Below are 27,995 nucleotides of genomic sequence, written 5' to 3'. Positions count from 1 at the left end.
GGTAACGGATCTAGTAGGGGGCAGACTTTCTCTCTTCGCCCAGGCTTGGGCAAGAGATGTCCAGGATCCCTGGGCGTTGGAAATTGTGTCCCAGGGATATCTTCTGGACATCAAAGCTTCTTCCCCAAAAGGAAGATATTACCTCTCACAATTATCTGCAGACCAGATAAAGAGAGAGGCATTCTTACATTTTGTTCAAGACCTCCTAGTTATGGGAGTGATCCACCCAGTTCCAACAGGAAGTGCAAGAGGATTCACCCAGCAGAGCTGCTATATAGCTCCTCCCCTAACTGCCATTACCAGTCATTCTCTTGCACCCAACGAATAGATAGGATGTGTGAGAGGACTGTGATGATTATACTTAGTTTCATACCTTCAATCAAAAGTTTGTTATTTTATAATAGCACCGGAGTGTTATTCCTTCTCTGGTAGAATTTGAAGAAGAATCTACCTGAGTTTTTCTATGATTTTAGCCTGAGTAGTTAAGATCATATTGCTGTTTCTCGGCCATCTGAGGAGAGGTAAACTTCAGATCAGGGGACAGCGGGCAGATTAATCTGCAAAGAGGTATGTAGCAGCTTATTATTTTCTGACAATGGAATTGATGAGAAAATTCTGCCATACCGATATAATGTAAACTCAGCCTTAAATGCAGTAGCAGCAACTGGTATCAGGCTGTCATGTATGTATATTTTACACTTCAGTATTCTGGGGAATGGCACTTCACTGGAATTATACTGTATGCATAAAACTTTAGCCTAATTTGCAGGGACTAGCAACAGGCTTTTTAATAACACTCAATTTATTAATGTTAAACATTTTTTGCTGGCATGTAAAATCGTTTAATTTTCTGAGGTACTGGGTGAAAAAATGTTTTGGGCACTATTTTTTTCCACTTGGCAGTCGTTTTATTTAATTTATGACAGTTTACTGATCTCTCTCACTGTTATGTGTGAGGGGGAGGGACCTTTTTTGGTGCTTTTGCTACGCATCAAAAAATTCAGTCAGAAGTTTGTCTTCCCTGCATGATCCGGTTCATCTCTACAGAACTCAGGGGTCTTCAAACTTGTTTTGAGGGAGGTAATCACTCACAGCAGAGCTGTGAGATTGTAGTTGACTGTGATAAAAAAACGTTTATTTCTGTATTTTTTTTCTGCTATCAGGGTTAGTTATCCTTTGCTAATGGGAGCAATCCTTTGCTAAAATTGTGTTTTTTACAAAGATTTGATGCTATAACTTTTCAGTTTATTAATTTTCAACTGTCATAACTTTTTCTGTGCTTCTTATAGGCACAGTACGTTTTCATATTATAGTAAATTACTTGAAAAGTATTTCCAAGTTGCTAGTTTATTTGCTAGTGTGTTAAACATGTCTGATTCAGAGGAAGATATCTGTGCTATATGTGCTAAAGCCAAAGTGGAGCCCAATAGAAATTTATGTACTAACTGTATTGATGCTACTTTAAATAAAAGTCAATCTGTACAAATTGAACATATTTCACCAAACAACGAGGGGAGAGTTATGCCGACTAACTCGCCTCACGTGTCAGTACCTGCATCTCCCGCTCGGGAGGTGCGTGATATTGTAGCGCTGAGTACATCTGGGCGGCCATTACAAATCACATTACAGGATATGGCTACTGTTATGACTGAAGTTTTGGCTAAATTACCAGAACTAAGAGGTAAGCGTGATCACTCTGGGGTGAGAACAGAGTGCGCTGATAATATTAGGGCCATGTCAGACACTGCGTCACAATTTGCAGAACATGAGGACGGAGAGCTTCATTCTGCGGGTGACGGTTCTGATCCAAACAAACTGGATTCAGATATTTCAAATTTTAAATTTAAGCTGGAAAACCTCCGTGTATTACTAGGGGAGGTGTTAGCGGCTCTGAATGATTGTAACACAGTTGCAATACCAGAGAAAATGTGTAGGTTGGATAAATATTTTGCGGTACCGGCGAGTACTGACGTTTTTCCTATACCTAAGAGACTTACTGAAATTGTTACTAAGGAGTGGGATAGACCCGGTGTGCCGTTCTCACCCCCTCCGATATTTAGAAAGATGTTTCCAATAGACGCCACCACACGGGACTTATGGCAAACGGTCCCTAAGGTGGAGGGAGCAGTTTCTACTTTAGCTAAGCGTACCACTATCCCGGTGGAGGATAGCTGTGCCTTTTCAGATCCAATGGATAAAAAGTTAGAGGGTAACCTTAAGAAAATGTTTGTTCAACAAGGTTTTATATTGCAACCTCTTGCATGCATTGCGCCTGTCACGGCTGCAGCAGCATTTTGGTTTGAGTCTCTGGAAGAGACACTTGAATCAGCTCCATTAGATGAGATTACACACAAGCTTAAAGCCCTTAAGTTAGCTAACTCATTTATTTCAGATGCCGTAGTACATTTAACTAAACTTACGGCTAAGAATTCCGGATTCGCCATTCAGGCACGCAGAGCACTGTGGCTAAAATCCTGGTCAGCTGACGTTACTTCTAAATCTAAATTGCTTAATATACCTTTCAAAGGGCAGACCTTATTCGGGCCCGGGTTGAAAGAAATTATCGCTGACATTACAGGAGGTAAAGGCCATGCCCTGCCTCAAGACAGAGCCAAACCTAAGGCTAGACAGTCTAATTTTCGTTCCTTTCGTAATTTCAAAGCAGGAGCAGCATCAACTTCCTCTGCACCAAAACAGGAAGGAGCTGTTGCTCGCTACAGACAAGGCTGGAGACCTAACCAGTCCTGGAACAAGGGCAAGCAGGCCAGGAAACCTGCTGCTGCCCCTAAGACAGCATGAATCGAGGGCCCCCGATCCGGGAACGGATCTAGTGGGGGGCAGACTTTCTCTCTTCGCCCAGGCTTGGGCAAGAGATGTCCAGGATCCCTGGGCGTTAGAGATCATATCTCAGGGATACCTTCTAGACTTCAAATTCTCTCCCCCAAGAGGGAGATTTCATCTGTCAAGGTTGTCAACAAACCAAATAAAGAAAGAGGCGTTTCTATGCTGCGTACAAGATCTTTTATTAATGGGAGTGATCCATCCGGTTCCGCGGTCGGAACAAGGACAAGGGTTTTACTCAAATCTGTTTGTGGTTCCCAAAAAAGAGGGAACTTTCAGGCCAATCTTGGATTTAAAGATCCTAAACAAATTGCTAAGAGTTCCATCGTTCAAAATGGAAACTATTCGGACAATTTTACCCATGATCCAAAAGGGTCAGTACATGACCACAGTGGATTTAAAGGATGCTTACCTTCACATACCGATTCACAAAGATCATTACCGGTATCTAAGGTTTGCCTTTCTAGACAGGCATTACCAGTTTGTAGCTCTTCCATTCGGATTGGCTACGGCTCCGAGAATCTTCACAAAGGTTCTGGGTGCTCTTCTGGCGGTACTAAGACCGCGAGGAATTGCGGTAGCTCCGTACCTAGACGACATTCTGATACAAGCTTCAAGCTTTCAAACTGCCAAGTCTCATACAGAGTTAGTACTGGCATTTCTAAGGTCGCATGGGTGGAAGGTTAACGAAGAGAAGAGTTCTCTCTTTCCACTCACAAGAGTTCCCTTCTTGGGGACTCTTATAGATTCTGTAGAAATGAAGATTTACCTGACAGAAGACAGGTTAACAAAGCTTCAAAATGCATGCCGTGTCCTTCATTCCATTCAACACCCGTCAGTAGCTCAATGCATGGAGGTGATCGGCTTAATGGTAGCAGCAATGGACATAGTACCCTTTGCACGTCTACATCTCAGACCGCTGCAATTGTGCATGCTAAGTCAGTGGAATGGGGATTACTCAGACTTGTCCCCTACTCTGAATCTGGATCAAGAGACCAGAAATTCTCTTCTATGGTGGCTTTCTCGGCCACATCTGTCCAGGGGGATGCCATTCAGCAGGCCGGACTGGACAATTGTAACAGACGCCAGCCTACTAGGTTGGGGCGCTGTCTGGAATTCTCTGAAGGCTCAGGGACAATGGAATCAGGAGGAGAGTCTCCTACCAATAAACATTCTGGAATTGAGAGCAGTTCTCAATGCCCTTCTGGCTTGGCCCCAGTTGACAACTCGGGGGTTCATCAGGTTTCAGTCGGACATCATCACGACTGTAGCTTACATCAACCATCAGGGAGGGACAAGAAGCTCCCTAGCAATGATGGAAGTATCAAAGATAATTCGCTGGGCAGAGTCTCACTCTTGCCACCTGTCAGCAATCCACATCCCGGGAGTGGAGAACTGGGAGGCGGATTTCTTAAGTCGTCAGACTTTTCATCCGGGGGAGTGGGAACTTCATCCGGAGGTCTTTGCCCAAATACTTAGACGTTGGGGCAAACCAGAGATAGATCTCATGGCGTCTCGACAGAACGCCAAGCTTCCTCGTTACGGGCCCAGATCCAGGGATCCGGGAGCGGTTCTGATAGATGCTTTGACAGCACCTTGGACCTTCGGGATGGCTTATGTGTTTCCACCCTTCCCGATGCTTCCTCGATTGATTGCCAGAATCAAACAGAGAGCATCAGTGATTCTAATAACGCCTGCATGGCCACGCAGGACTTGGTATGCAGATCTAGTGGACATGTCATCCTGTCCACCTTGGTCGCTACCTCTGAAACAGGACCTTCTGATCCAGGGTCCCTTCAAACATCAAAATCTAATTTCTCTGAAGCTGACTGCTTGGAAATTGAACGCTTGATTTTATCAAAACGTGGTTTTTCTGAGTCAGTTATTGATACCTTAATACAGGCTAGGAAGCCTGTTACCAGAAAGATTTACCATAAGATATGGCGCAAATACTTATATTGGTGCGAATCCAAGAGTTACTCATGGAGTAAGGTTAGGATTCCGAGGATATTGTCTTTTCTACAAGAAGGTTTAGAAAAGGGTTTATCCGCTAGTTCCTTAAAGGGACAGATTTCAGCTCTGTCCATTCTTTTACACAAACGTCTGTCAGAAGTTCCGGACGTTCAAGCTTTTTGTCAGGCTTTAGCTAGGATCAAGCCTGTGTTTAAAACTGTTGCTCCACCATGGAGTTTGAACTTAGTTCTTAATGTTTTACAGGGGGTTCCGTTTGAACCCCTTCATTCCATTGATATCAAGTTGTTATCTTGGAAAGTTCTGTTTTTAATGGCGATTTCCTCGGCTCGAAGAGTCTCTGAGTTATCTGCCTTACATTGTGATTCTCCTTATCTGATTTTTCATTCAGACAAGGTAGTTCTGCGTACTAAACCTGGGTTCCTACCTAAGGTGGTCACTAACAGGAATATCAATCAAGAGATTGTGGTTCCATCTTTGTGTCCTAATCCTTCTTCGAAAAAGGAACGTCTGCTACACAATCTAGATGTAGTCCGTGCCCTGAAATTTTATCTACAGGCAACTAAGGATTTTCGACAAACGTCTTCCCTGTTTGTCGTTTATTCTGGTCAGAGGAGAGGTCAAAAAGCTTCGGCTACCTCTCTCTCCTTTTGGCTTCGTAGCATAATACGGTTAGCCTATGAGACTGCTGGACAGCAGCCTCCTGAAAGAATTACAGCACATTCTACTAGAGCTGTGGCTTCCACTTGGGCCTTTAAGAATGAGGCTTCTGTTGAACAGATTTGCAAGGCTGCAACTTGGTCTTCTCTTCATACTTTTTCCAAATTTTACAAATTTGACACTTTTGCTTCTTCGGAGGCTGTTTTTGGGAGAAAGGTTCTTCAGGCAGTGGTTCCTTCCGTATAAAGAGCCTGCCTGTCCCTCCCGTCATCCGTGTACTTTAGCTTTGGTATTGGTATCCCATAAGTAATGGATGATCCGTGGACTGGATACACTTAACAAGAGAAAACATAATTTATGCTTACCTGATAAATTTATTTCTCTTGTAGTGTATCCAGTCCACGGCCCGCCCTGTCACTTTAAGGCAGGTAATTTTTCCATTAAACTACAGTCACCACTGTACCCTATGGTTTTCCTTTCTCTGCATGTTTTCGGTCGAATGACTGGTAATGGCAGTTAGGGGAGGAGCTATATAGCAGCTCTGCTGGGTGAATCCTCTTGCACTTCCTGTTGGGGAGGAGTTAATATCCCATAAGTAATGGATGATCCGTGGACTGGATACACTACAAGAGAAATAAATTTATCAGGTAAGCATAAATTATGTTTTTTTACCTAAGGTAGTATCTAATAAAAATATCAATCAGGAGATTGTTGTACTGTCACTGTGTCCTAATCCTTCTTCAAAGAAGGAACGTCTATTACACAATCTTGATGTGGTTTGTGCTTTAAAGTTTTATTTACAAGCTACTAAAGATTTTCGTCAAACATCTGCATTGTTTGTTGTCTACTCTGGACAGAGGAGAGGCCAAAAGGCTTTGGCAACTTCTCTTTCTTTTTGGCTAAGGAGTATAATACGCTTAGCTTATGAGACTGCTGGCCAGCAGCCTCCTGAAAGGATTACAGCTCATTCTACTAGAGCGGTAGCTTCCACATGGGCTTTTAAAAATTAGGCTTCTGTTGAACAGATTTGTAAGGCGGCGACTTGGTCTTCGCTTCATACTTTTTCAAAGTTCTATAAAATTGATACTTTTGCTTCTTCGGAGGCTATTTTTGGGAGAAAGGTCTTGCAGGCAGTGGTGCCTTCCGTTTAAGCGCCTGCCTTGTCCCTCCCTTCATCCGTGTCCTATAGCTTTGGTATTGGTATCCCACAAGTAATGGATGATCCGTGGACTGGATACACCTTACAAGAGAAAACATAATTTATGCTTACCTGATAAATTTATTTCTCTTGTGGTGTATCCAGTCCACGGCCCGCCCTGTTATTTTAAGGCAGGTGTTTTTTATTTTCAAACTACATTCACCACTGCACCCTATGGTTTCTCCTTTCTCTTGCTTGTCTTCGGTCGAATGACTGGTAGTGGCAGTTAGGGGAGGAGCTATATAGACAGCTCTTCTGTGGGTGATCCTCTTTCAGCTTCCTGTTGGGAAGGAGAATATCCCACAAGTAATGGATGATCCGTGGACTGGATACACCAGAAGAGAAATAAATTTATCGGGTAAGCATAAACTGTGTTTTTCACTAATTTTGATAAATTTACCCGATTTATTGCCAAACCTATATAATCTTGCCTGGTATTTTAGGTCTGTGTGTTGTATTTTGCAGTAAGAAAGTATCCTGTTCTCTTTTTGTCCCTAAATATCTACTCCAGTCTTCTGAAGGAATATTTAAATATCTATTATAGGCAGTCCCTACTGCCACTGTAACCTCTCTTTCTCTGAGTCTGGAGTTTTTTTTAAATCTGGCAGTGTATGCGATAATCTTCCCCTCTTAATACCATCTTTGCAGCTTCCCATAAAGTCGATGGTTTGGTAACCGAGCCAACGTTAAACTGGAAGAATGAATCAGTTTTCATTTTTAGCCAGTTCTTAAATTTAGACTTTTTACTCAGATATTTTGGGTAGGAAAAGCGTGCCACACAAGAGTTTATTTCCTAGCGGAATGTCCAGCAGAATAGGAGCGTGATCTGAGATGCAAATTGCTGAAATTGTATATTTTGCTCCTATCTTGTATAGACTCTCGCTAACCAAAAAAGATCAATTCTCGGCAGTGATTTAGCATAGCTGGAGAAACAGGTATAGTCTCGATCATCCGGATGATGTGATCTCCAGGTATCTTTTACTGCTAGAATTTGTATAATAGAATTGAACAGCTTTGTTTCTAGGTTGTCCTTTTTTGTTTTCTTTTGAGATGTGCCTTGTCTAAACCTATCCAAGGGGTACCGAGGGGACATATTAAAGTCTCCTGCAACTATCAAATGACCTTCTGCCATTTGTAGAATTCTAGCCTGAAGAGACTCCCAGAATTTTTAATAATATTAGGTGCGTACAGATTGCACAGAGTGTAGATTGAGTTTGCTATCTTTAATTTAAGAATTAAGAATCTACTATCTGTGTCTACTATTGTAAGTAAGGTTTCATAAGTTAACTTTTTCCCTAAGAGGATTGCCACTCCTTTTTTTCTATTTGTGGAGGAGGTGGCGACCACCTCGCCCACCCAAGAAGATTTTAATTTCATGGATTCATCTAAACTCAAGTGTGTTTCCTGTAAAAACGCAATGCTTGTTTTGGGTTTCTTTAGATGTGCTATAATTGTTTTGCGTTTTATGGGCGACGTAATGCCACCCACATTCCATGAAGTTAACCTAATTTGATTAACAGTGGCCATTTATTTTACTAACAAGGAACCTTGGGAAAGGGACAGAAGGAAAGAAAAAAGGTTTAAAATTCACCCAACCCCCCCCTCTCCCCCGGGGGGGAAGAAAATCATCTGGTCCCATACAGTCAAAAATAACCTTAATTAGAACAACGTCCATGATTCAAAATATTTGTATAAGTTTCACGTAACAGCATGGTACTTATTTATTTCACCCCTAATTCAGCCAGCTTTTCTGCTTCTTGAGCTGAATCATAAAATAGGGTTTGACCGTCCAAAATTACCCTAAGTCTAGCCGGATATATGATTATGGCCTGCCATCCTGCTTTTATCATTTTGCCACAGACTGATGAGAGCTCCCTCTGCCTCGAGGAGGTTTCAAAAGAAAAGTCCTGGAAAAGAAGGATTTTCGCTTGGTTATATACTATTGGTTGGTTTTTGTGAGTGTTGTAAGAACAGCACTTTGTCTTGATAGTTTAGAAATTTCGCGATGATAGGTCTGGATTTAGCTAAATTCCTCAAGGCTTCCTGAGGTCTCCCCAGTCTGTGAACTCTCTCGATTATAAATGGAGTCAAAGAAGGGGGAATATTTAATAATTGAGGAAGCGTGTGGGACGTAAATTTCATTAGGTCTTCCTATTGGTTAGTTTCTGGGACTCCAATAATTCTAAGATTATTTCTTCTCGATCTATTTTCGAGATCTTCTAGTTTATTCTGCATTTTAACTAGCTCTTTATAGTTACACTCAATCTAAGTGACGTGAGAGTTGGACACATCCTCCAGGTGCGAGATTCTCTGCTCGGCTATTTGTAATCTGTTAGAAAATTGCCTGACTTCTGTCGTCAGAGGAAAAACAAACCTGCTCAACGGAGTGCCCCTGGGGTATGTAGCTTTAAATCCAATGAGGTGATAGGCACTGTTAGAGAGAGGGTAGCAAGCAAATGAATGTTGTTCCCGGGCGGCAAACAAAAATTCCCAGTGCGTCTGCACACGCACAAAAAGTAACAGTTAATCCAAGATTGGGAAAATAAATGAGCGCTCCAAGCCCAGAAATATATAAAAAGTCAATTTTATTCCATACTTATTAAAACCATACAAAATAGAATAAAAAATAAGCACTATTGTGCAAAAAACAAGTTGAGGAACAGGTGCAAAAACAGCAAACGTTTCGTGCTCCACGCACTTGGTCACTGCTGATTGATACACCTGTTCAGTGCTCCTTTTATTACCTGGATTCTTAAAGTGAAATCACAAATTTTATTAACCTGTATTTTGCCATCCTGTGGGGGAGCCTATGACAAGAAACATTTTTTTATTTTCAATACACAAAATATTATATATAGATAAGCAAATTGATTCATGTTAAGAATTTAATTATTATGCCCAAGGAAAATATATCCTAAGTCAAATTTGATTATGTTTTACATTTTTTATCTCCTATAATTGGAAAATGTATACATATCATTCTATGAAACATTATTTCAAAACCTGTATATAATCAAGGTCAATTCTCATATTCAGTTTAAACTAATAAATTATAGCATACACCTTGAACAGGTTGGTACTGTGATTTGCAGAGAATGAGCCTATGACAAGACACTGTAATTTACATAAATTTCTTTTAAATAGATACATAGTAAATTTGTGTTAGCCTTATGTGGGAAACTAAAATTGAGATAGATGGGGAGATATTTTTATATCAAATACTGTTTGTTACTGTGAAGAAGACACAAGCATTACAACTATGAATAAGAGCACATGACAAGAGCAATACCCTAAAATTAGAGATTATTGTTATTTAGTAAATAGATCTAAATCCCTTCTCATGTTAAGGCCCTCAGGATGTGTAGTCTGTAAATTGAACATCCACATAACTTCCCTTTTATCAAGGGTTTTCTCTCTGTCACCTCCTCTTCTCCATTGTGGGACAAAATCTATCCCTTGTAAGATGAGAGCAGATGTATCTGCGTTGTGTAATGCCTTAAAATGCCTTGATACAGGTGTGTCTGAGTCCTTATCCTCTATGGAGCGCAAATGAACCTTTCTTTTAGCGGTCTTTTAGTTTTACCTGTGTATTGTTTATGACAAATTTTACACGTTAAAAGATAAACTACATGAGTAGTTGAGCAATTGATATGATATATCTTATACACTTTATTGGTAGTGGTTGAACTAAATTCAACCCCTTCCTTGACAAAATCACAGGTAGTACATATTGGACGCCTACACTTATAGAAACCCTTTCTCTGTTTTAGCCAGCAAGTTGTTTTATTAGTTCTTACATCTGATGGAGAAATGGAATTTGCAATCGTTTTACCTCTTCTAGATACAAAATCACAGCCTTCTTTAAGGATCTCTTTAAGGATAGGGTCTGAGTACAAAATAGGTATAGAATCTTTAATAATTCTGCACACCTTGGTGTATTCCATACTGTAGGTTGTAATGAATTTAATCTTACTACTTTCTGATGTTCTTTTCTGTTCTGTATTTGAGCAATTCTTGTCTTGGAGTTAAATCTACACTGGTTTTTGCCTCTTTTAACAACTTCTCACTATAACCCCTATCCAAGAGCCTTTCTGTTGCTTCTTGTGACTTCACCTGATATTCTGCCTCACTGGTGCAGTTTCTTTTAATTCTGGTATATTCCCCCTTAGGGATACCCTTCACAGCATGTCTTGGGTGACACGAGTTGTACTTCAGGATGGTGTTCCCAGCCGTAGACTTCCTATATATAGTGGTCTCAACAGTTTGTTTGTCAGTGCTCCTTAATGTAATATCAAGAAAATGTATTTCCTTTTCACTATGCTCACTAGTGAATTTTAAGTTGTAGTTGTTATCGTTAAGATATTTACAAAAATCTTCTGCCTCTTGCTGATCCCCCTCAAATACAAACAGATCATCAATATACCTGTAAAACTGGATAATCCTATCCTTGAATGGATTTTTATCTCCATAGACGTGGGACAGCTCCCACCACCCCATAAAGAGGTTGGCATAGGAGGGGGCAAATTTCGCCCCCATAGCTGTCCCACGTCTCTGGAGATAAAAGCTGTTCTGAAACAGAAAAAAATTATGACTCAAAAGATATTCAATTGCCCTTATTATGAAAATTTTAGTTGGAGATGTAAAATTAGTGTTTTGTTCCAAAAAATGTTCTATTGCTTCAATTCCCTTATCATGTTGTATAGTTGTGTATAGTGAAGAGACATCAGCTGTAATGAATCTATATGTTGGTTTCCATTTTAGATTTTGAATTTTATTTAGAAGAGCCGTGGTGTCCTGTATATAGCTAGGCAAATCCTTAACCAGGGGTTGTAAAAATGAATCAATTAATTCTGACATGGGTTCATTCAAAGAATCAATGCCCGCTATAATGGGCCTGCCCTGTGGACTCAAAAGATTTTTGTGTTTTAGGAAGGTAATGAAAAACAGGAATGACTGGTTATTGTGGGATAATCCTTTCCTGAACTGATTTATTTATGATGTTATTATATCTTGCATACAAAACAAGATTGGTCAGTTCACTCCTGTACTTCACTGTAGGATTATCTTTTAATTTAATATACACTTCCTTATCATTTAGTTGTCTCAAGGACTCTGCAACGTAGTCATCCTTATTAAGGACGACCACATTGCCTCCCTTGTCAGATTGCCTTCTGACAAGTGAATCATCAGATGCCAACCTTTTCATTGTTTTCCTCTCCTTTAGAGTAAAATTGGATTGAGGTTTGTTCCTCTTTTGAGTAGATTGTAATCCCCTCAATTTTTCCTCCACTGTTTTCTGAAATATATCCAGAATTTTGGGTCTAGTATGTATAGGATAAAAATGACTTTTATTCCTTACATGTCTCAATGATATATCTGTCTCACATATTAGGCCCTCAGTATGACTGTCACCTTCTTGTTGCAATTGTTCTAAGTCTAAGAGAGTACATATATCTGAAAAATCACTTAAACCCTGAGGTTCACTCTTATCAATTTGGCTAACCTTATTTTCATTTTGTTCCTGATCTTCATTGAAGCCAAAGTAATGTTTGCGCAAGGTGAGTTTGCGTACAAACCTGTTAATGTCAAGAATGGTTTCAAAAATATTAAAATGATTATCAGGAACAAAATTCAAACCTTTTGACAAAACCTGTATTTCAACATCATTAAGAATTTTACTAGACAAATTTATAACATAATTGTTTAGGCATATTTTTTCTGAACAATCTGAGAGCGTGTGGGATAGATCTTGTGTGTCTTTTTCTTTTCTTCTCCTTTGTTGATTGACTTGATTTCTCTTGCTCCCTTTCCCCCTTCTGCCCTGGTGGGTTGTTTTTTTCTTACAGACGGTACAGTCTGGCGTATCTCGTTTTTTGAGACTGAAATGTCTATTTCAGCTACCTCAGACTGTCCTTCCAACATAAGCGCATACGATTCTTCTTCTGCTTCACCTTCAGAAGAGTCATATTCATACTCAGTGTCTGTATCTGCAAAAGTAACTACTTTGTCCTTTTTGTTAGAACTGTTGTTTTTGTTCTTATTATATCTCCTATTGTATCTGGGTTTGGTCTGATCATCCTGACTCCAGCGATACACCTGATGTTGGTCATAATCCCTCTTGTCTCTGAGCATTTTTCTAGACTTAAACTGCCAAAGTTCTTGTTTGAATGCAACCATATTTCTTTCAAACTGTTGATCATATTTTTTAAAATTTTGATCATGTTAGTGACATCTTAATTTATTCTGTAATTCTTTTAATTCATTCATAATATCTTTCCTCTGTTCTCTCTTATATTGGATTAACAGATCAATAAGTGCAAAGGAGCAGGTGTCTAGTATTGTGTTCCATTTACTAATGAACTCAGAATTGTTGACAACAAAAGAGGGAAACGTGCGTATCCTAAGTCCCCTAGGTATACGCTTCTCATGAGTGTATAATAAAAAAGACCTTATATCCAGTTCCAATTTAATGTCTTTTTTACGTAGTTCATCTATGTCAAAAAACAAACTGTCCAATGTGTATGCTATATCTTTATATAATTCTGAGGTTTCTTCCTTAAAATCACCCAGGACATATGAACCTTCAGTTTCTTGATCCATATTGGTTATCCTTACACAGAATGTATTAAAGATTATATTGTGCTATACCACTGTATTTGGTTCACTTGCAATAAATACTTCTACCCTCCTCGTCTTCAGCCTATAACATTCCCTTGTTATCTCCTTATTCTCTCACTGTAGTTTTTTAAAACATTGTTGCCTTGTATGTATATTTACTTGTATTCACTTCATATACATAGATGTGTTGTATTTTAGTAATCCTGTTTGCTTCCCATATGCAAAAAACAATCCAGGCAATAAAACCACAGTAGAACAGGTGATAAGTTTATATGAGAATGTTACCTTGTGTATATCATGCGCGCTGCAAAGACATGTTGAGCGATCCCTCTGTGTCCTCAGCCGGTATCCAAGTAAGGCACTGCGATATTATCCTCCGCCTTCCTTAATGTGTGGAAATCAAGCTCCGGTGCTCACTGCAGTCTGACTGTGCTGCTGCGGTATGTGAGGATGACGACTTCCGGCTTCCGGTTACCCCCGGCTGCTCCTAGGCAGGTAATGCAGAACAAACCTAAGGAAAAACAAACCTGCTCAACGGAGCGCCCCTGGGGTATGTAGCTTTAAATCCAATGAGGTGATAGGCACTGTTAGAGAGAGGGTAGCAAGCAAATTACCTTCCTAAAACACAAAAATCTTTTGAGTCCACAGGGCAGGCCCATTATAGCGGGCATTGATTCTTTGAATGAACCCATGTCAGAATTAATTGATTCATTTTTACAACCCCTGGTTAAGGATTTGCCTAGCTATATACAGGACACCACGGCTCTTCTAAATAAAATTCAAAATCTAAAATGGAAACCAACATATAGATTCATTACAGCTGATGTCTCTTCACTATACACAACTATACAACATAAGGGAATTGAAGCAATAGAACATTTTTTGGAACAAAACACTAATTTTACATCTCCAACTAAAATTTTCATAATAAGGGCAATTGAATATCTTTTGAGTCATAATTTTTTTCTGTTTCAGAACAGCTTTTATCTCCAGAGACGTGGGACAGCTATGGGGGCGAAATTTGCCCCCTCCTATGCCAACCTCTTTATGGGGTGGTGGGAGCTGTCCCACGTCTATGGAGATAAAAATCCATTCAAGGATAGGATTATCCAGTTTTACAGGTATATTGATGATCTGTTTGTATTTGAAGGGGATCAGCAAGAGGCAGAAGATTTTTGTAAATATCTTAACGATAACAACTACAACTTAAAATTCACTAGTGAGCATAGTGAAAAGGAAATACATTTTCTTGATATTACATTAAGGAGCACTGACAAACAAACTGTTGAGACCACTATATATAGGAAGTCTACGGCTGGGAACACCATCCTGAAGTACAACTCGTGTCACCCAAGACATGTTGTGAAGGGTATCCCTAATGGGGAATATACCAGAATTAAAAGAAACTGCACCAGTGAGGCAGAATATCAGGTGAAGTCACAAGAAGCAACAGAAAGGCTCTTGGATAGGGGTTATAGTGAGAAGTTGTTAAAAGAGGCAAAAACCAGTGTAGATTTAACTCCAAGACAAGAATTGCTCAAATACAGAACAGAAAAGAACATCAGAAAGTAGTAAGATTAAATTCATTACAACCTACAGTATGGAATACACCAAGGTGTGCAGAATTATTAAAGATTCTATACCTATTTTGTACTCAGACCCTATCCTTAAAGAGATCCTTAAAGAAGGCTGTGATTTTGTATCTAGAAGAGGTAAAACGATTGCAAATTCCATTTCTCCATCAGATGTAAGAACTAATAAAACAACTTGCTGGCTAAAACAGAGAAAGGGTTTCTATAAGTGTAGGCGTCCAATATGTACTACCTGTGATTTTGTCAAGGAAGGGGTTGAATTTAGTTCAACCACTACCAATAAAGTGTATAAGATATATCATATCAATTGCTCAACTACTCATGTAGTTTATCTTTTAACGTGTAAAATTTGTCATAAACAATACACAGGTAAAACTAAAAGACCGCTAAAAGAAAGGTTCTTGGAGCATTTGCGCTCCATAGAGGATAAGGACTCAGACACACCTGTATCAAGGCATTTTAAGGCATTACACAACGCAGATACATCTGCTCTCATCTTACAAGGGATAGATTTCTTCTGTTAAGTGTGATCAGTCCACGGGTCATCATTACTTCTGGGATATTACTCCTCCCCAACAGGAAGTGCAAGAGGATTCACCCAGCAGAGCTGCATATAGCTCCTCCCATCTACGTCACTCCCAGTCATTCTCTTGCACCCAACGACTAGATAGGATGTGTGAGAGGACTATGGTGATTATACTTCGTTTTATATCTTCAATCAAAAGTTTGTTATTTTAAAATAGCACCGGAGTGTGTTATTACCTCTCTGGCAGAGTTTGAAGAAGAATCTACCAGAGTTTTGCTATGATTTTAGCCGGAGTAGTTAAGATCATATTGCTGTTCTCGGCCATCTGAGGAGTGAGGTAAACTTCAGATCAGGGGACAGCGGGCAGATGAATCTGCATAGAGGTATGTAGCAGTTTTTATTTTCTGACAATGGAATTGATGAGAAAATCCTGCCATACCGATATAATGTCATGTATGTATACTTTACACTTCAGTATTCTGGGGAATGGTACTTCACTAGAATTACACTGTAAGAAATACATAAAGCTGTTTAATAACTAGAGATTATGTTTAACGTTTTTGCTGGAATGTAAAATCGTTTTCATTTGCTGAGGTACTGTGTGAATAAATGTTTGGGCACTATTTTTCCACTTGGCAGTTGCTTAATCTGTTTTTCTGACAGTTTCTGTTCTCCCTCACTGCTGTGTGTGAGGGGGAGGGGCCGTTTTTTTGGCGCTTTTTCTATGCATCAAATATTTCAGTCAGCAACTCATTGTATTCCCTGCATGATCCGGTTCATCTCTACAGAGCTCAGGGGTCTTCAAAACTTATTTTGAGGGAGGTAATTTCTCTCAGCAGAGCTGTGAGAATTATAGTTTGACTGAGATAAAAAACGTTTATTCTGTAATTTGTTTCCTGCTTTCAGAATTTGTTATCTTTGCTAATGGGATTAAACCTTTGCTAAAGTTGTGTTGTTTACAAGGATTGAGGCTATAACTGTTTCAATTTATTAATTTTCAACTGTCATAGATCTTCTGTGCTTCTTAAAGGCACAGTACATTTTAATATTATTCTAATTGAATTGTATTTCCAAGTTGCAAGTTTATTTGCTAGTGTGTTAAACATGTCTGATTCAGAGGATGATACCTGTGTCATTTGTTGCAATGCCAAAGTGGAGCCCAATAGAAATTTATGTACTAACTGTATTGATGCTACTTTAAATAAAAGTCAATCTGTACAAATTGAACAAATTTCACCAAACAACGAGGGGAGAGTTATGCCGACTAACTCGCCTCACGTGTCAGTACCTACATCTCCCGCTCAGGGGGAGGTGCGTGATATTGTAGCGCCGAGTACATCTGGGCGGCCATTACAAATCACATTACAGGATATGGCTACTGTTATGACTGAGGTTTTGGCTAAATTACCAGAACTAAGAGGTAAGCGTGATCACTCTGGGGTGAGAACAGAGTGCGCTGATAATATTAGGGCCATGTCAGACACTGCGTCACAGGTGGCAGAACATGAGGACGGAGAACTTCATTCTGTGGGTGACGGTTCTGATCCAAACAGACTGGATTCAGATATTTCAAATTTTAAATTTAAACTGGAAAACCTCCGTGTATTACTAGGGGAGGTGTTAGCGGCTCTGAATGATTGTAACACAGTTGCAATACCAGAGAAAATGTGTAGGTTGGATAAATATTTTGCGGTACCCGACGAGTACTGAGGTTTTTCCTATACCTAAGAGACTTACTGAAATTGTTACTAAGGAGTGGGATAGACCCGGTGTGCCGTTCTCACCCCCTCCGATATTTAGAAAAATGTTTCCAATAGACGCCACCACAAGGGACTTATGGCAAACGGTCCCTAAGGTGGAGGGAGCAGTTTCTACCTTAGCTAAGCGTACCACTATCCCGGTGGAGGATAGCTGTGCTTTTTCAGATCCAATGGATAAAAAGTTAGAGGGTTACCTTAAGAAAATGTTTGTTCAACAAGGTTTTATATTGCAACCCCTTGCATGCATTGCGCCGATCACGGCTGCAGCGGCATTCTGGATTGAGTCTCTGGAAGAGAACATTGGTTCAGCTACTCTGGACGACATTACGGACAGGCTTAGAGTCCTTAAACTATCTAATTCATTCATTTCGGAGGCCGTAGTACATCTTACTAAACTTACGGCGAAGAATTCAGGATTCGCCATTCAGGCACGCAGGGCGCTGTGGCTAAAATCCTGGTCAGCTGATGTTACTTCTAAGTCTAAATTGCTTAATATACCTTTCAAAGGGCAGACCTTATTCGGGCCCGGGTTGAAAGAGATTATCGCTGACATTACAGGAGGTAAAGGCCATGCCCTGCCTCAGGACAAAGCCAAAGCCAAGACTAGACAGTCTAATTTTCGTTCCTTTCGTAATTTCAAAGCAGGAGCAGCATCAACTTCCTCTGCACCAAAACAGGAAGGAGCTGTTGCTCGCTACAGACAAGGCTGGAAACCTAACCAGTCCTGGAACAAGGGCAAGCAGACTAGGAAACCTGCTGCTGCCCCTAAAACAGCATGAATTGAGGGCCCCCGATCCGGGATCGGATCTAGTGGGGGGCAGACTTTCTCTCTTCGCCCAGGCTTGGGCAAGAGATGTTCAGGATCCCTGGGCGCTAGAGATAATATCTCAGGGATACCTTCTGGACTTCAAATACTCTCCTCCAAGAGAGAGATTTCATCTGTCAAGATTGTCAACAATCCAGACAAAGAAAGAGGCGTTTCTACGCTGCGTACAAGAGCTCTTGTTAATGGGAGTAATCCATCCAGTTCCACGATCGGAACAGGGACAGGGGTTTTACTCAAATCTGTTTGTGGTTCCCAAAAAAGAGGGAACTTTCAGACCAATCCTGGACTTAAAGATCCTAAACAAATTCCTAAGAGTTCCATCGTTCAAGATGGAGACTATTCGGACAATTTTACCTATGATCCAAGAGGGTCAATACATGACCACTGTAGATTTAAAAGATGCTTACCTTCACATACCGATTCACAAAGATCATTATCGGTACCTAAGGTTTGCCTTCCTAGACAGGCATTACCAGTTTGTGGCTCTTCCATTCGGATTGGCTACAGCTCCAAGAATCTTCACAAAGGTTCTGGGTGCTCTTCTGGCGGTACTAAGACCGCAGGGAATCTCGGTAGCTCCATACCTAGACGACATTCTGATACAAGCTTCAAGCTTTCAAACTGCCAAGTCTCATACAGAGTTAGTGCTGGCATTTCTAAGGTCACATGGATGGAAGGTGAACGAAAAGAAAAGTTCACTCGTTCCACTCACAAGAGTTCCCTTCCTGGGGACTCTTATAGATTCTGTAGAAATGAAGATTTACCTGACAGAGGACAGGCTAACAAGACTTCAAAGTGCTTGCCGCACCCTTCATTCCATTCAACACCCGTCAGTGGCTCAATGCATGGAGGTAATCGGCTTAATGGTAGCGGCAATGGACATAGTACCCTTTGCACGCTTACACCTCAGACCACTGCAACTGTGCATGCTAAGTCAGTGGAATGGGGATTACTCAGACTTATCCCCTTCTCTGAATCTGGATCAAGAGACCAGAAATTCTCTTCTATGGTGGCTTTCTCGGCCACATCTGTCCAGGGGGATGCCATTCAGCAGACCAGACTGGACAATTGTAACAACAGACGCCAGCCTTCTAGGTTGGGGTGCCGTCTGGAATTCTCTGAAGGCTCAGGGACAATGGAGTCAGGAGGAGAGTCTCCTGCCAATAAACATTCTGGAATTGAGAGCAGTTCTCAATGCCCTCCTGGCTTGGCCCCAGTTGACAACTCGGGGGTTCATCAGGTTTCAGTCGGACAACATCACGACTGTAGCTTACATCAACCATCAGGGAGGGACAAGAAGCTCCCTAGCTATGATGGAAGTATCAAAGATAATTTGCTGGGCAGAGTCTCACTCTTGCCACCTGTCAGCAATCCACATCCCGGGAGTGGAGAACTGGGAGGCGGATTTCTTAAGTCGTCAGACTTTTCATCCGGGGGAGTGGGAACTTCATCCGGAGGTCTTTGCCCAAATACTTCGACGTTGGGGCAAACCAGAGATAGATCTCATGGCGTCTCGACAGAACGCCAAGCTTCCTCGTTACGGGTCCAGATCCAGGGATCCAGGAGCAGTCCTGATAGATGCTCTGACAGCACCTTGGGACTTCAGGATGGCTTACGTGTTTCCACCCTTCCCGTTGCTTCCTCGATTGATTGCCAGAATCAAACAAGAGAGAGCATCAGTGATTCTAATAGCACCTGCGTGGCCACGCAGGACTTGGTATGCAGACCTGGTGGACATGTCATCCTGTCCACCTTGGTCTCTACCTCTGAAACAGGACCTTCTGATACAGGGTCCCTTCAAACATCAAAATCTAACTTCTCTGAAGCTGACTGCTTGGAAATTGAACGCTTGATTTTATCAAGACGTGGATTTTCTGAGTCAGTTATTGATACCTTAATACAGGCTAGGAAACCTGTTACCAGAAAGATTTACCATAAGATATGGCGTAAATACCTATATTGGTGTGAATCCAAAGGTTACTCTTGGAGTAAGGTTAGGATTCCTAGGATATTGTCTTTTCTACAAGAAGGTTTAGAAAAGGGTTTATCTGCTAGTTCATTAAAGGGACAGATCTCAGCTCTGTCCATTCTGTTACACAAACGTCTGTCAGAAGTTCCTGACGTCCAGGCTTTTTGTCAGGCTTTGGCCAGAATTAAGCCTGTGTTTAAAACTGTTGCTCCACCATGGAGTTTAAACCTTGTTCTTAATGTTTTACAGGGCGTTCCGTTTGAACCCCTTCATTCCATTGATATAAAGTTGTTATCTTGGAAAGTTCTATTTTTAATGGCTATTTCCTCGGCTCGAAGAGTCTCTGAATTATCAGCCTTACATTGTGATTCTCCTTATTTGATTTTTCATTCGGATAAGGTAGTCCTGCGTACTAAACCTGGGTTCTTACCTAAGGTAGTTACTAACAGGAATATCAATCAAGAGATTGTTGTTCCTTCTTTATGCCCAAATCCTTCTTCAAAGAAGGAACGTCTACTGCACAACCTGGATGTAGTCCGTGCTCTAAAATTTTACTTACAGGCAACTAAGGAATTTCGGCAAACGTCTTCTCTGTTTGTCATTTACTCTGGGCAGAGGAGAGGTCAAAAAGCTTCCGCTACCTCTCTTTCTTTTTGGCTTCGTAGCATAATTCGTTTAGCTTATGAGACTGCTGGACAGCAGCCTCCTGAAAGAATTACAGCTCATTCTACTAGAGCTGTGGCTTCCACTTGGGCCTTCAAGAATGAGGCCTCTGTTGAACAGATTTGCAAGGCTGCAACTTGGTCTTCGCTTCATACTTTTTCCAAATTTTACAAATTTGACACTTTTGCTTCATCGGAGGCTATTTTTGGGAGAAAGGTTCTTCAGGCAGTGGTTCCTTCTGTATAAAGAGCCTGCCTATCCCTCCCGTCATCCGTGTACTTTTGCTTTGGTATTGGTATCCCAGAAGTAATGATGACCCGTGGACTGATCACACATAACAGAAGAAAACATAATTTATGCTTACCTGATAAATTCCTTTCTTCTGTAGTGTGATCAGTCCACGGCCCGCCCTGTTTTTAAGGCAGGTAAATATTTTTTAATTTATACTCCAGTCACCACTTCACCCTTGGCTTTTCCTTTCTCGTTGGTCCTTGGTCGAATGACTGGGAGTGACGTAGAGGGGAGGAGCTATATGCAGCTCTGCTGGGTGAATCCTCTTGCACTTCCTGTTGGGGAGGAGTAATATCCCAGAAGTAATGATGACCCGTGGACTGATCACACTACAGAAGAAAGGAATTTATCAGGTAAGCATAAATTATGTTTTTGTCCCACAATGGAGAAGAGGAGGTGACAGAGAGAAAACCCTTGATAAAAGGGAAGTTATGTGGATGTTCAATTTACAGACTACACATCCTGAGGGCCTTAACATGAGAAGGGATTTAGATCTATTTACTAAATAACAATAATCTCTAATTTTAGGGTATTGCTCTTGTCATGTGCTCTTATTCATAGTTGTAATGATTGTGTCTTCTTCACAGTAACAAACAGTATTTGATATAAAAATATCTCCCCATCTATCTCAATTTTAGTTTCCCACATAAGGCTAACACAAATTTACTATGTATCTATTTAAAAGAAATTTATGTAAATTAGTGTCTTGTCATAGGCTCATTCTCTGCAAATCACAGTACCAACCTGTTCAAGGTGTATGCTATAATTTATTAGTTTAAACTGAATATGAGAATTGACCTTGATTATATACAGGTTTTGAAATAATGTTTCATAGAATGATATGTATACATTTTCCAATTATAGGAGATAAAAAATGTAAAACATAATCAAATTTGACTTAGGATATATTTTCCTTGGGCATAATAATTAAATTCTTAACATGAATCAATTTGCTTATCTATATATAATATTTTGTGTATTGAAAATAAAAAATGTTTCTTGTCATAGGCTCCCCCACAGAATGGCAAAATACAGGTTAATAAAATTAGTGATTTCACTTTAAGGATTCCAGGTAATAAAAGGAGCACTGAACAGGTGTATCAATCAGCAGTGACCAAGTGCGTGGAGCACGAAACGTTTGCTGTTTTTGCACCTGTTCCTCAACTTGTTTTTTGCACAATAGTGCTTACCACTTTTTATTCTATTTTGTATGGTTTTAATAAGTATGGAATAAAATTGACTTTTTATATATTTCTGGGCTTGGAGCGCTCATTTATTTTCCCAATCTTGGATCTTCTGTCGTCAGAGACAGAATGTCTTGTTTAATTTCAGTTCTTAGTGAGTTGAATTTTGGGGATATAGCTTCTAAGATGCTGGATACTAATGATTGTGTTTCCTGGGTAGTCATAGAGTGGACGTTGGAGTGAATGGACTCAGGATGGACCTCTACCAGGGTCTCTGTAGAGTTTTTATTCCTCCGTTCCTTGTGCTTGGATGCCATGCCTGGATTAGATTTGGGCGTGAAGGAAGGTGAAGTGAGATATTTATCCATATAAGTTTAAGGGAAAAAATCAAAAATAGAATAGAGCTACTGTGTCTGAAGTGCCGGAGTTGATCAAGACATAGTGAAAGTTAGGGGAGTGCGTATATTTAAGGTAGTGAATCCCAACGATTTAATTCCTGATATAGCAATTACTTAAACAGCAAGAGTATTATGTATTTAAATTTGAATAAGAGAGCTATAGAGTCAGCTGAGCTAAATGAGCCCGACCCAAGGACGCTTGTCTGATCTCCTATTGCCCTACTACTATCTAGTTTAACAGAAATCTGCCAAGTAACTGAATCCAAGGATGTACTTATACGTTATATTCTGCTTAGTTAATTGAAATTGAGATATAAGCTTTCCTACCCTCTTATTCAGGTACAAGAAAAAGAAATTTACATCAGCAAAGTTGTATATATAGAATTAACTCCACTTAATATGATCAAGTTAGTAATAAACAAGGGTGCCAGCTCTATACACCATGTAAATGAGGAAACTACTAATAGAACACTGATCGCACTTGCCTATATAAGGTCAAGAAGTTCCGCCAAATCTATAGATTAAACCTCCTTTGTTTGAGAGGCTTTTTATTTAACTTCAGAGGGTACCTCTAAGGTTGAGTACGACACTAAATAGTTCTCACGCGACTTTATATTAAAGTTTGTGCAAGGGCCCACTATGCTATGTATATATGGGCTTTTAGTATGTGAAATAATACAGGTAGCCCTCAGTTTACGCCGGGGTTAGGTTCCAGAAGGAATGGTTGTAAATCGAAACCGTTGTAAATTGAAACCCAGTTTATAATGTAAGTCAATGGGAAGTAAGGAGATAGGTTCCAGGCCCCTCTTATTAAGTAACACTTAATACATTATTAAAATGAAGACTTTAAATGCTATACAGCATTATAAACCTAATAAAATAATCACACAACACAAAATGTATAATTAAACTAAGTTAAATTAACAAAAACATTTGCTAAACAGCATTATAAACCTAATAAAATAATCACACAACACAGACTTCACTTGCATTTTTCTGCAAACAGTTATTTCTTTGCATTCCAATCTGGACTGATTTATAGACAGGAAGATCTTGTTCCTTTGAAATCTGCTCGATAGCTCAGGTCTGGTTAAACTGATTAATTTCAGCTTGTTTGGCTTTTCTGCAACACAAGCGGACAGCTCCACCTACTGGCTATTTTAATAAATGCATTGCTTCTCAGTGCTTTTTAATAGCAGTCACATGACTGGAAAAAAAGGTTGTTATTCTGAAACGGTGTAAATTGAACCGTTGTAAAACGAGGGCCACCTGTACTTATTTAGGTTTTAAACCCAACGATATGTGGAACTAAATCTAGAATCACATAAGATAATTTGGCCCTTGGAATGGCCTAGAAGTTTCTTTTATTATTTTTCTTTTCCCTTTCCCATACCTTTTCTTAATTTTCAGGTAATTTGAAAGGGGGAGGAAAGAGACTATGACCCTTTAGAATCGCTACCACAATGCTGTTCATAAGTTTTTAAGGCATGAACATAAAAAAGTATTGAATATAATGACAAAATTTATATCAGGAGGACTAGATTTGCTTCTTTAAACAAGAACTCTTGCTAGATATGCAACATAAACTAGGTAAATCCTGTGAATCATATATAACAAGTGTGTTAATTCAAAAGCCTTTTTAAAGGGACATAATACTCATATGCTAAATCACTTGAAACTGATGCAGTATAACTGTAAAAAGCTGACAGGAAAATATCACCTGAGCATCTCTATGTAAAAAAGGAAGATATTTTACCTCACATTCTCCTCAGCTCAGCAGAGTAAGTTCTATGTAAAAAGTTATACTCAGCTGCTCCCAGCTGCAGGTAAAATTTTTTTTTAAAAAAATGAAGAAATAAACTGCAGCTAATCAGCATCAGCAGTGCTGAGGTCATGAACTCTTACTGTGATCTCATGAGATTTGACTTAACTCATGATTTCATAGTAAGCTTCCTTTAACCTGAATAGGGAAATGAGTGTGCACGAGGCTCATCCCCTTAGCTGTCCCAGGACAGACATACTAATATGCTGCTTAGAAATCCTTTACAATGGGATATGGCTACTGAGGAACTTTTGAGGTAAAATATCTTTCTTTTTTACAGCTATACTGCTTCACTTTCAAGTGTTTAAACATTTGGGTATTATGGCCCTTTAACATAGAGCATATCAATGAAAACTTGAGCTTTTGAAATTTTAGTTAGTATTGAGCTTATTTGACCAGAGGTAGTCCATTTGTAATCAGAGAGGGATTTATCAATATCGTTTGATCAAATAGTCATTGAGGGACCAACAAGTTTTCGTTAAGTTCACTTTTATCACGACACCCATGAATTTTCCTTTTGCAGAGAGAGAGGACTGCCGTTTTAATTTTGAATCCAACACAACATCATTATTTAAGCAAGAGCAGTATTGTATACCCCATACTGAGATGTATAAGATTAAGGGACTAATTAAAGTTAGTTCATGCTTTATGTCCCAAATTATTTTCCTTTTCTCTCCCTTTCTTTACGCTGCCCTTTTCTCCCCCACACCTGCTTAAGAGGAGCCAGAGAGGGTGAACAATGGGGGTCTATTTTAAAGCACTATAGTGATTTCTGTCTAGAAAGTAAAAGGAAACCGTTTTTGTTTTGTTTTTTCTCTTTTTTTCTGTTTTTCTTTCCCCCCCCCCCCCCCCATGAAGCATTCAGTATATTTAATTGCTTCTATACAGTTAATTCTCCTTTGCTAAAAGATACTGTTTGCCCTCCTTTCCCTGAACGATCTTTCTCAGCCTCTCCATTCAAGTACATTAGGAAACACAACACCAGAAAACCCTCACCAGTGCAGGTACCTGTTTGGCCACTTATGGGCCACTTACCTCTCGGTTGTCAGGGATCACCGGCAAGACCGTCCCACCTCACTCCGTTTTCCTGTGGCGCCAGATAAGGTTCGTTCAGAGGTTTCACTGCCAACGGTGCAAAGTTGTTGTCTCCTAGATACAGCTCACTTTAAGAGGGGGGGGGGGTGTTCTATCATGTGAGTAAGCAGTTGTTGGGTTTGCATCGGTACCCGGTTATCCTTATTCTAGGCTATCAATCCCCCAGCACCAGTGGGAGGGGGGGGGGACTGCCGCGATGTGGGGCGGTTTCAGCCTGAACGTTGAACAAGCTGAGTTTTTTACTTTTTCTGCCTCCCTCATGTGGGGGGGAGGGCTTTACCAGGGGGCAAACAGACTGTTGCAATTAAATTTCGGAGCCACTTAACCGTAGTTTCGGCTGTCTACCCTCCTCGCGCAGCACCAGTGGGAGGGGGGGGACTGCCGCAATGTAAGGGGGTTTCAACCAGGACATTGGACAGGCTGAGTTTTGCTTTATCTGCCTCCCTCACTGAGGGGGAGGAGCTTCACCAGGGGGCAAACGCAGTGTTGCAAATTAGATCTCAAAGTCACTTAATCGAAGTTTCGGCTATCTACCCCCCCTCACACAACACCGGAGGGAGGGGGGGGGACTGCCAATGGTGTTATTAAATTCTTCTGGAGCCCTAATCACAAGATGATATACGTGGGGCTCCAAAATGGGTAGTTTAGGACGCAGAGTGGTTAATGCGCTCCGTGGGTCCCTTAGAGCAAAATCCGGCTCTGCTACAGGTACTTCCCCCAATCACACGGCATGAGTTAACCGCCAAGGACTCAGCTGCAGGAATCTGGAAGCTTGCGGATCCTGACCTATGCACAAGCTCCTCCTCCGGAACCCAGAGCATCAGAGCATAGAATTTTAAACAACTTTCTATTTTACTTCTAACAAAATTGTATTATATATTTTCTCAAAGTATTCATGTTATCAGTCAATTTAAAGAGGCAGTATGTGAAGTGTCATTCTTAAACTAATCGTTTGTTTACACAGGAGGAAGCTTACTTTGCTGTGAATCTTGCCCAGCAGCTTTTCACCCAGACTGTTTGAATATTGAAATGCCTGATGGCAGTTGGTTTTGCAATGATTGCAGAGCAGGGAAGAAACCTAAATTCCAAGACATCATTTGGGTGAAACTGGGAAACTACAGGTGAGGCACTTAATTTTTTGCTGGTGATACTTACATTTGTATTTAAAGTAACAGGTTACTCTTATGCTAAATCATGCCAGATGCATACTCACTTGTAAGTCCTGGGACTAGCATCCTGATTGGTTAAATTCCCATTAGAGGGATGTAAATAAATATTTGAAGTAAAATATTATTATTCATATTTTAACCTAGAGATGATCATGTGATATTTTCTAGTCAGCTTTTCTTTCATACATGTGATGAATCCACAATCCATTACTCATTGGAATTACCTTCCCTACCATTTGGAGGAGGCAAAGATTCCCAAACCCCAAGAGCTCTATATAACCCCTCACACATACCTCGTTCTTTTTTTCTATGCCTCTGTGAGAGGTGATTGAAGAATGAAGATGTGCTTGATTTTCCTAAGAGTGGTTTTCAGTTAATATTGAGACCCAGTTTCTCCTCAGTGTGCAGTGCTTGTCAAAGGGATGTATTTGGAGTATTGTTTATCATTCTTTTATTCACCTCATTAAAACTTCTTTATAAACTTTCCTTAAAGGGATACTAAACCCCAAAAAAATTCTTTCATTGAGCATTCAATTTTAATTTACTCCTATTATTATTTTTTCTTCTCTTGCTATCTTTATTTTAAAAAGCAGAAATGTAAAGTAAGGAACCGGCCCATTTTAGGTTCAGCACCTTGGATAGCGCTTGCTTATTGGTGGCTGCATTTAACCACCAATAAGCAAACATAACCCAGGTGCTGAACCAAAAATGGGCCGGCTCCTAAGCTTTACATTTCTGCTTTTTTTTTTTTTTTTTTTTTTATAAAGATAGCAAGAGAATGAAGAAAAATTGATAATTGGAGTAAATTAGAAAGGAGCTTAAAATTGTATGCTCTATCTGAATCATTAAAGAAAAAAAATTGTCATGGGAGGTGATGAGTGCCCCAGCCACTGGGGGTAAGGAGACAGTTGTTTTTGTCCAAATTTGTCTGGTCAAGTTATGTAGGATCCCGATTTTTTTTCAGTGGAGGATTTTTCTGACTCAGATCCTGTTTCCTGCTTAGATTGTATGGAAGCCCGGGTAATCCAGCCCAGTCATTTGTTTCGTATGCTGTAATAGCGTGCTCTTTTCTCCCCTAGGAAGAGATTGGAGTCTGCTGAGCCATCCGCCTCCGAGGAGTCTGTTTCCCGTGAGGCGCGTTTCCTAGAATTTTCTGTTCCTACGCAAGCAGTTGTCCCAAATTGTTTCTTCCCACCAGAGTTTGCTGCTCAGTTGCGCATGGCCATATTAGTGGCGTTGGCGCATTTACAGCTTCTTGAGAGCAGCCAGCGGAGGGCTTATCCGTGTTCTCTTTTCCTGACGGGTCTTTCCTCTGGGGATGCGGTTCCCTCTGAGGCTTCAGGGGGACAGCCGGCAGGATTGGGCATTCAGATGCACCGCCAGTGATGAGTTTTGCCTTTCGAGTCTGTCTG

The 27,995-nt window shown here is 40.3% G+C and overlaps 1 protein-coding gene across 3 annotated transcripts in view; it reads left to right on the top strand.

The window, feature by feature from the left end:
- The window catches only part of LOC128650345 (histone-lysine N-methyltransferase NSD2), a 448,512-nt gene extending 421,325 nt beyond the window's left edge, over positions 1-27,187 (top strand). The window contains exon 16 of one of the 3 annotated variants that reach the window (XM_053704216.1): positions 26,379-27,187. In XM_053704216.1, the coding sequence (XP_053560191.1) occupies positions 26,379-26,539 (161 nt within the window). In that variant the 3' untranslated portion in view covers positions 26,540-27,187. The remainder of the gene's footprint in view (positions 1-26,378) is intronic. The other 2 variants (XM_053704217.1, XM_053704218.1) reach the window with 2 other exon arrangements.
- The last annotated feature ends 808 nt before the right edge of the window (positions 27,188-27,995 follow it).

This window comes from Bombina bombina, chromosome 2 (genome assembly GCF_027579735.1).
Source record: "Bombina bombina isolate aBomBom1 chromosome 2, aBomBom1.pri, whole genome shotgun sequence".
NCBI classification, from domain to species: domain Eukaryota; kingdom Metazoa; phylum Chordata; class Amphibia; order Anura; family Bombinatoridae; genus Bombina; species Bombina bombina.
This window is presented reverse-complemented; position numbering and strand designations above follow the sequence as displayed.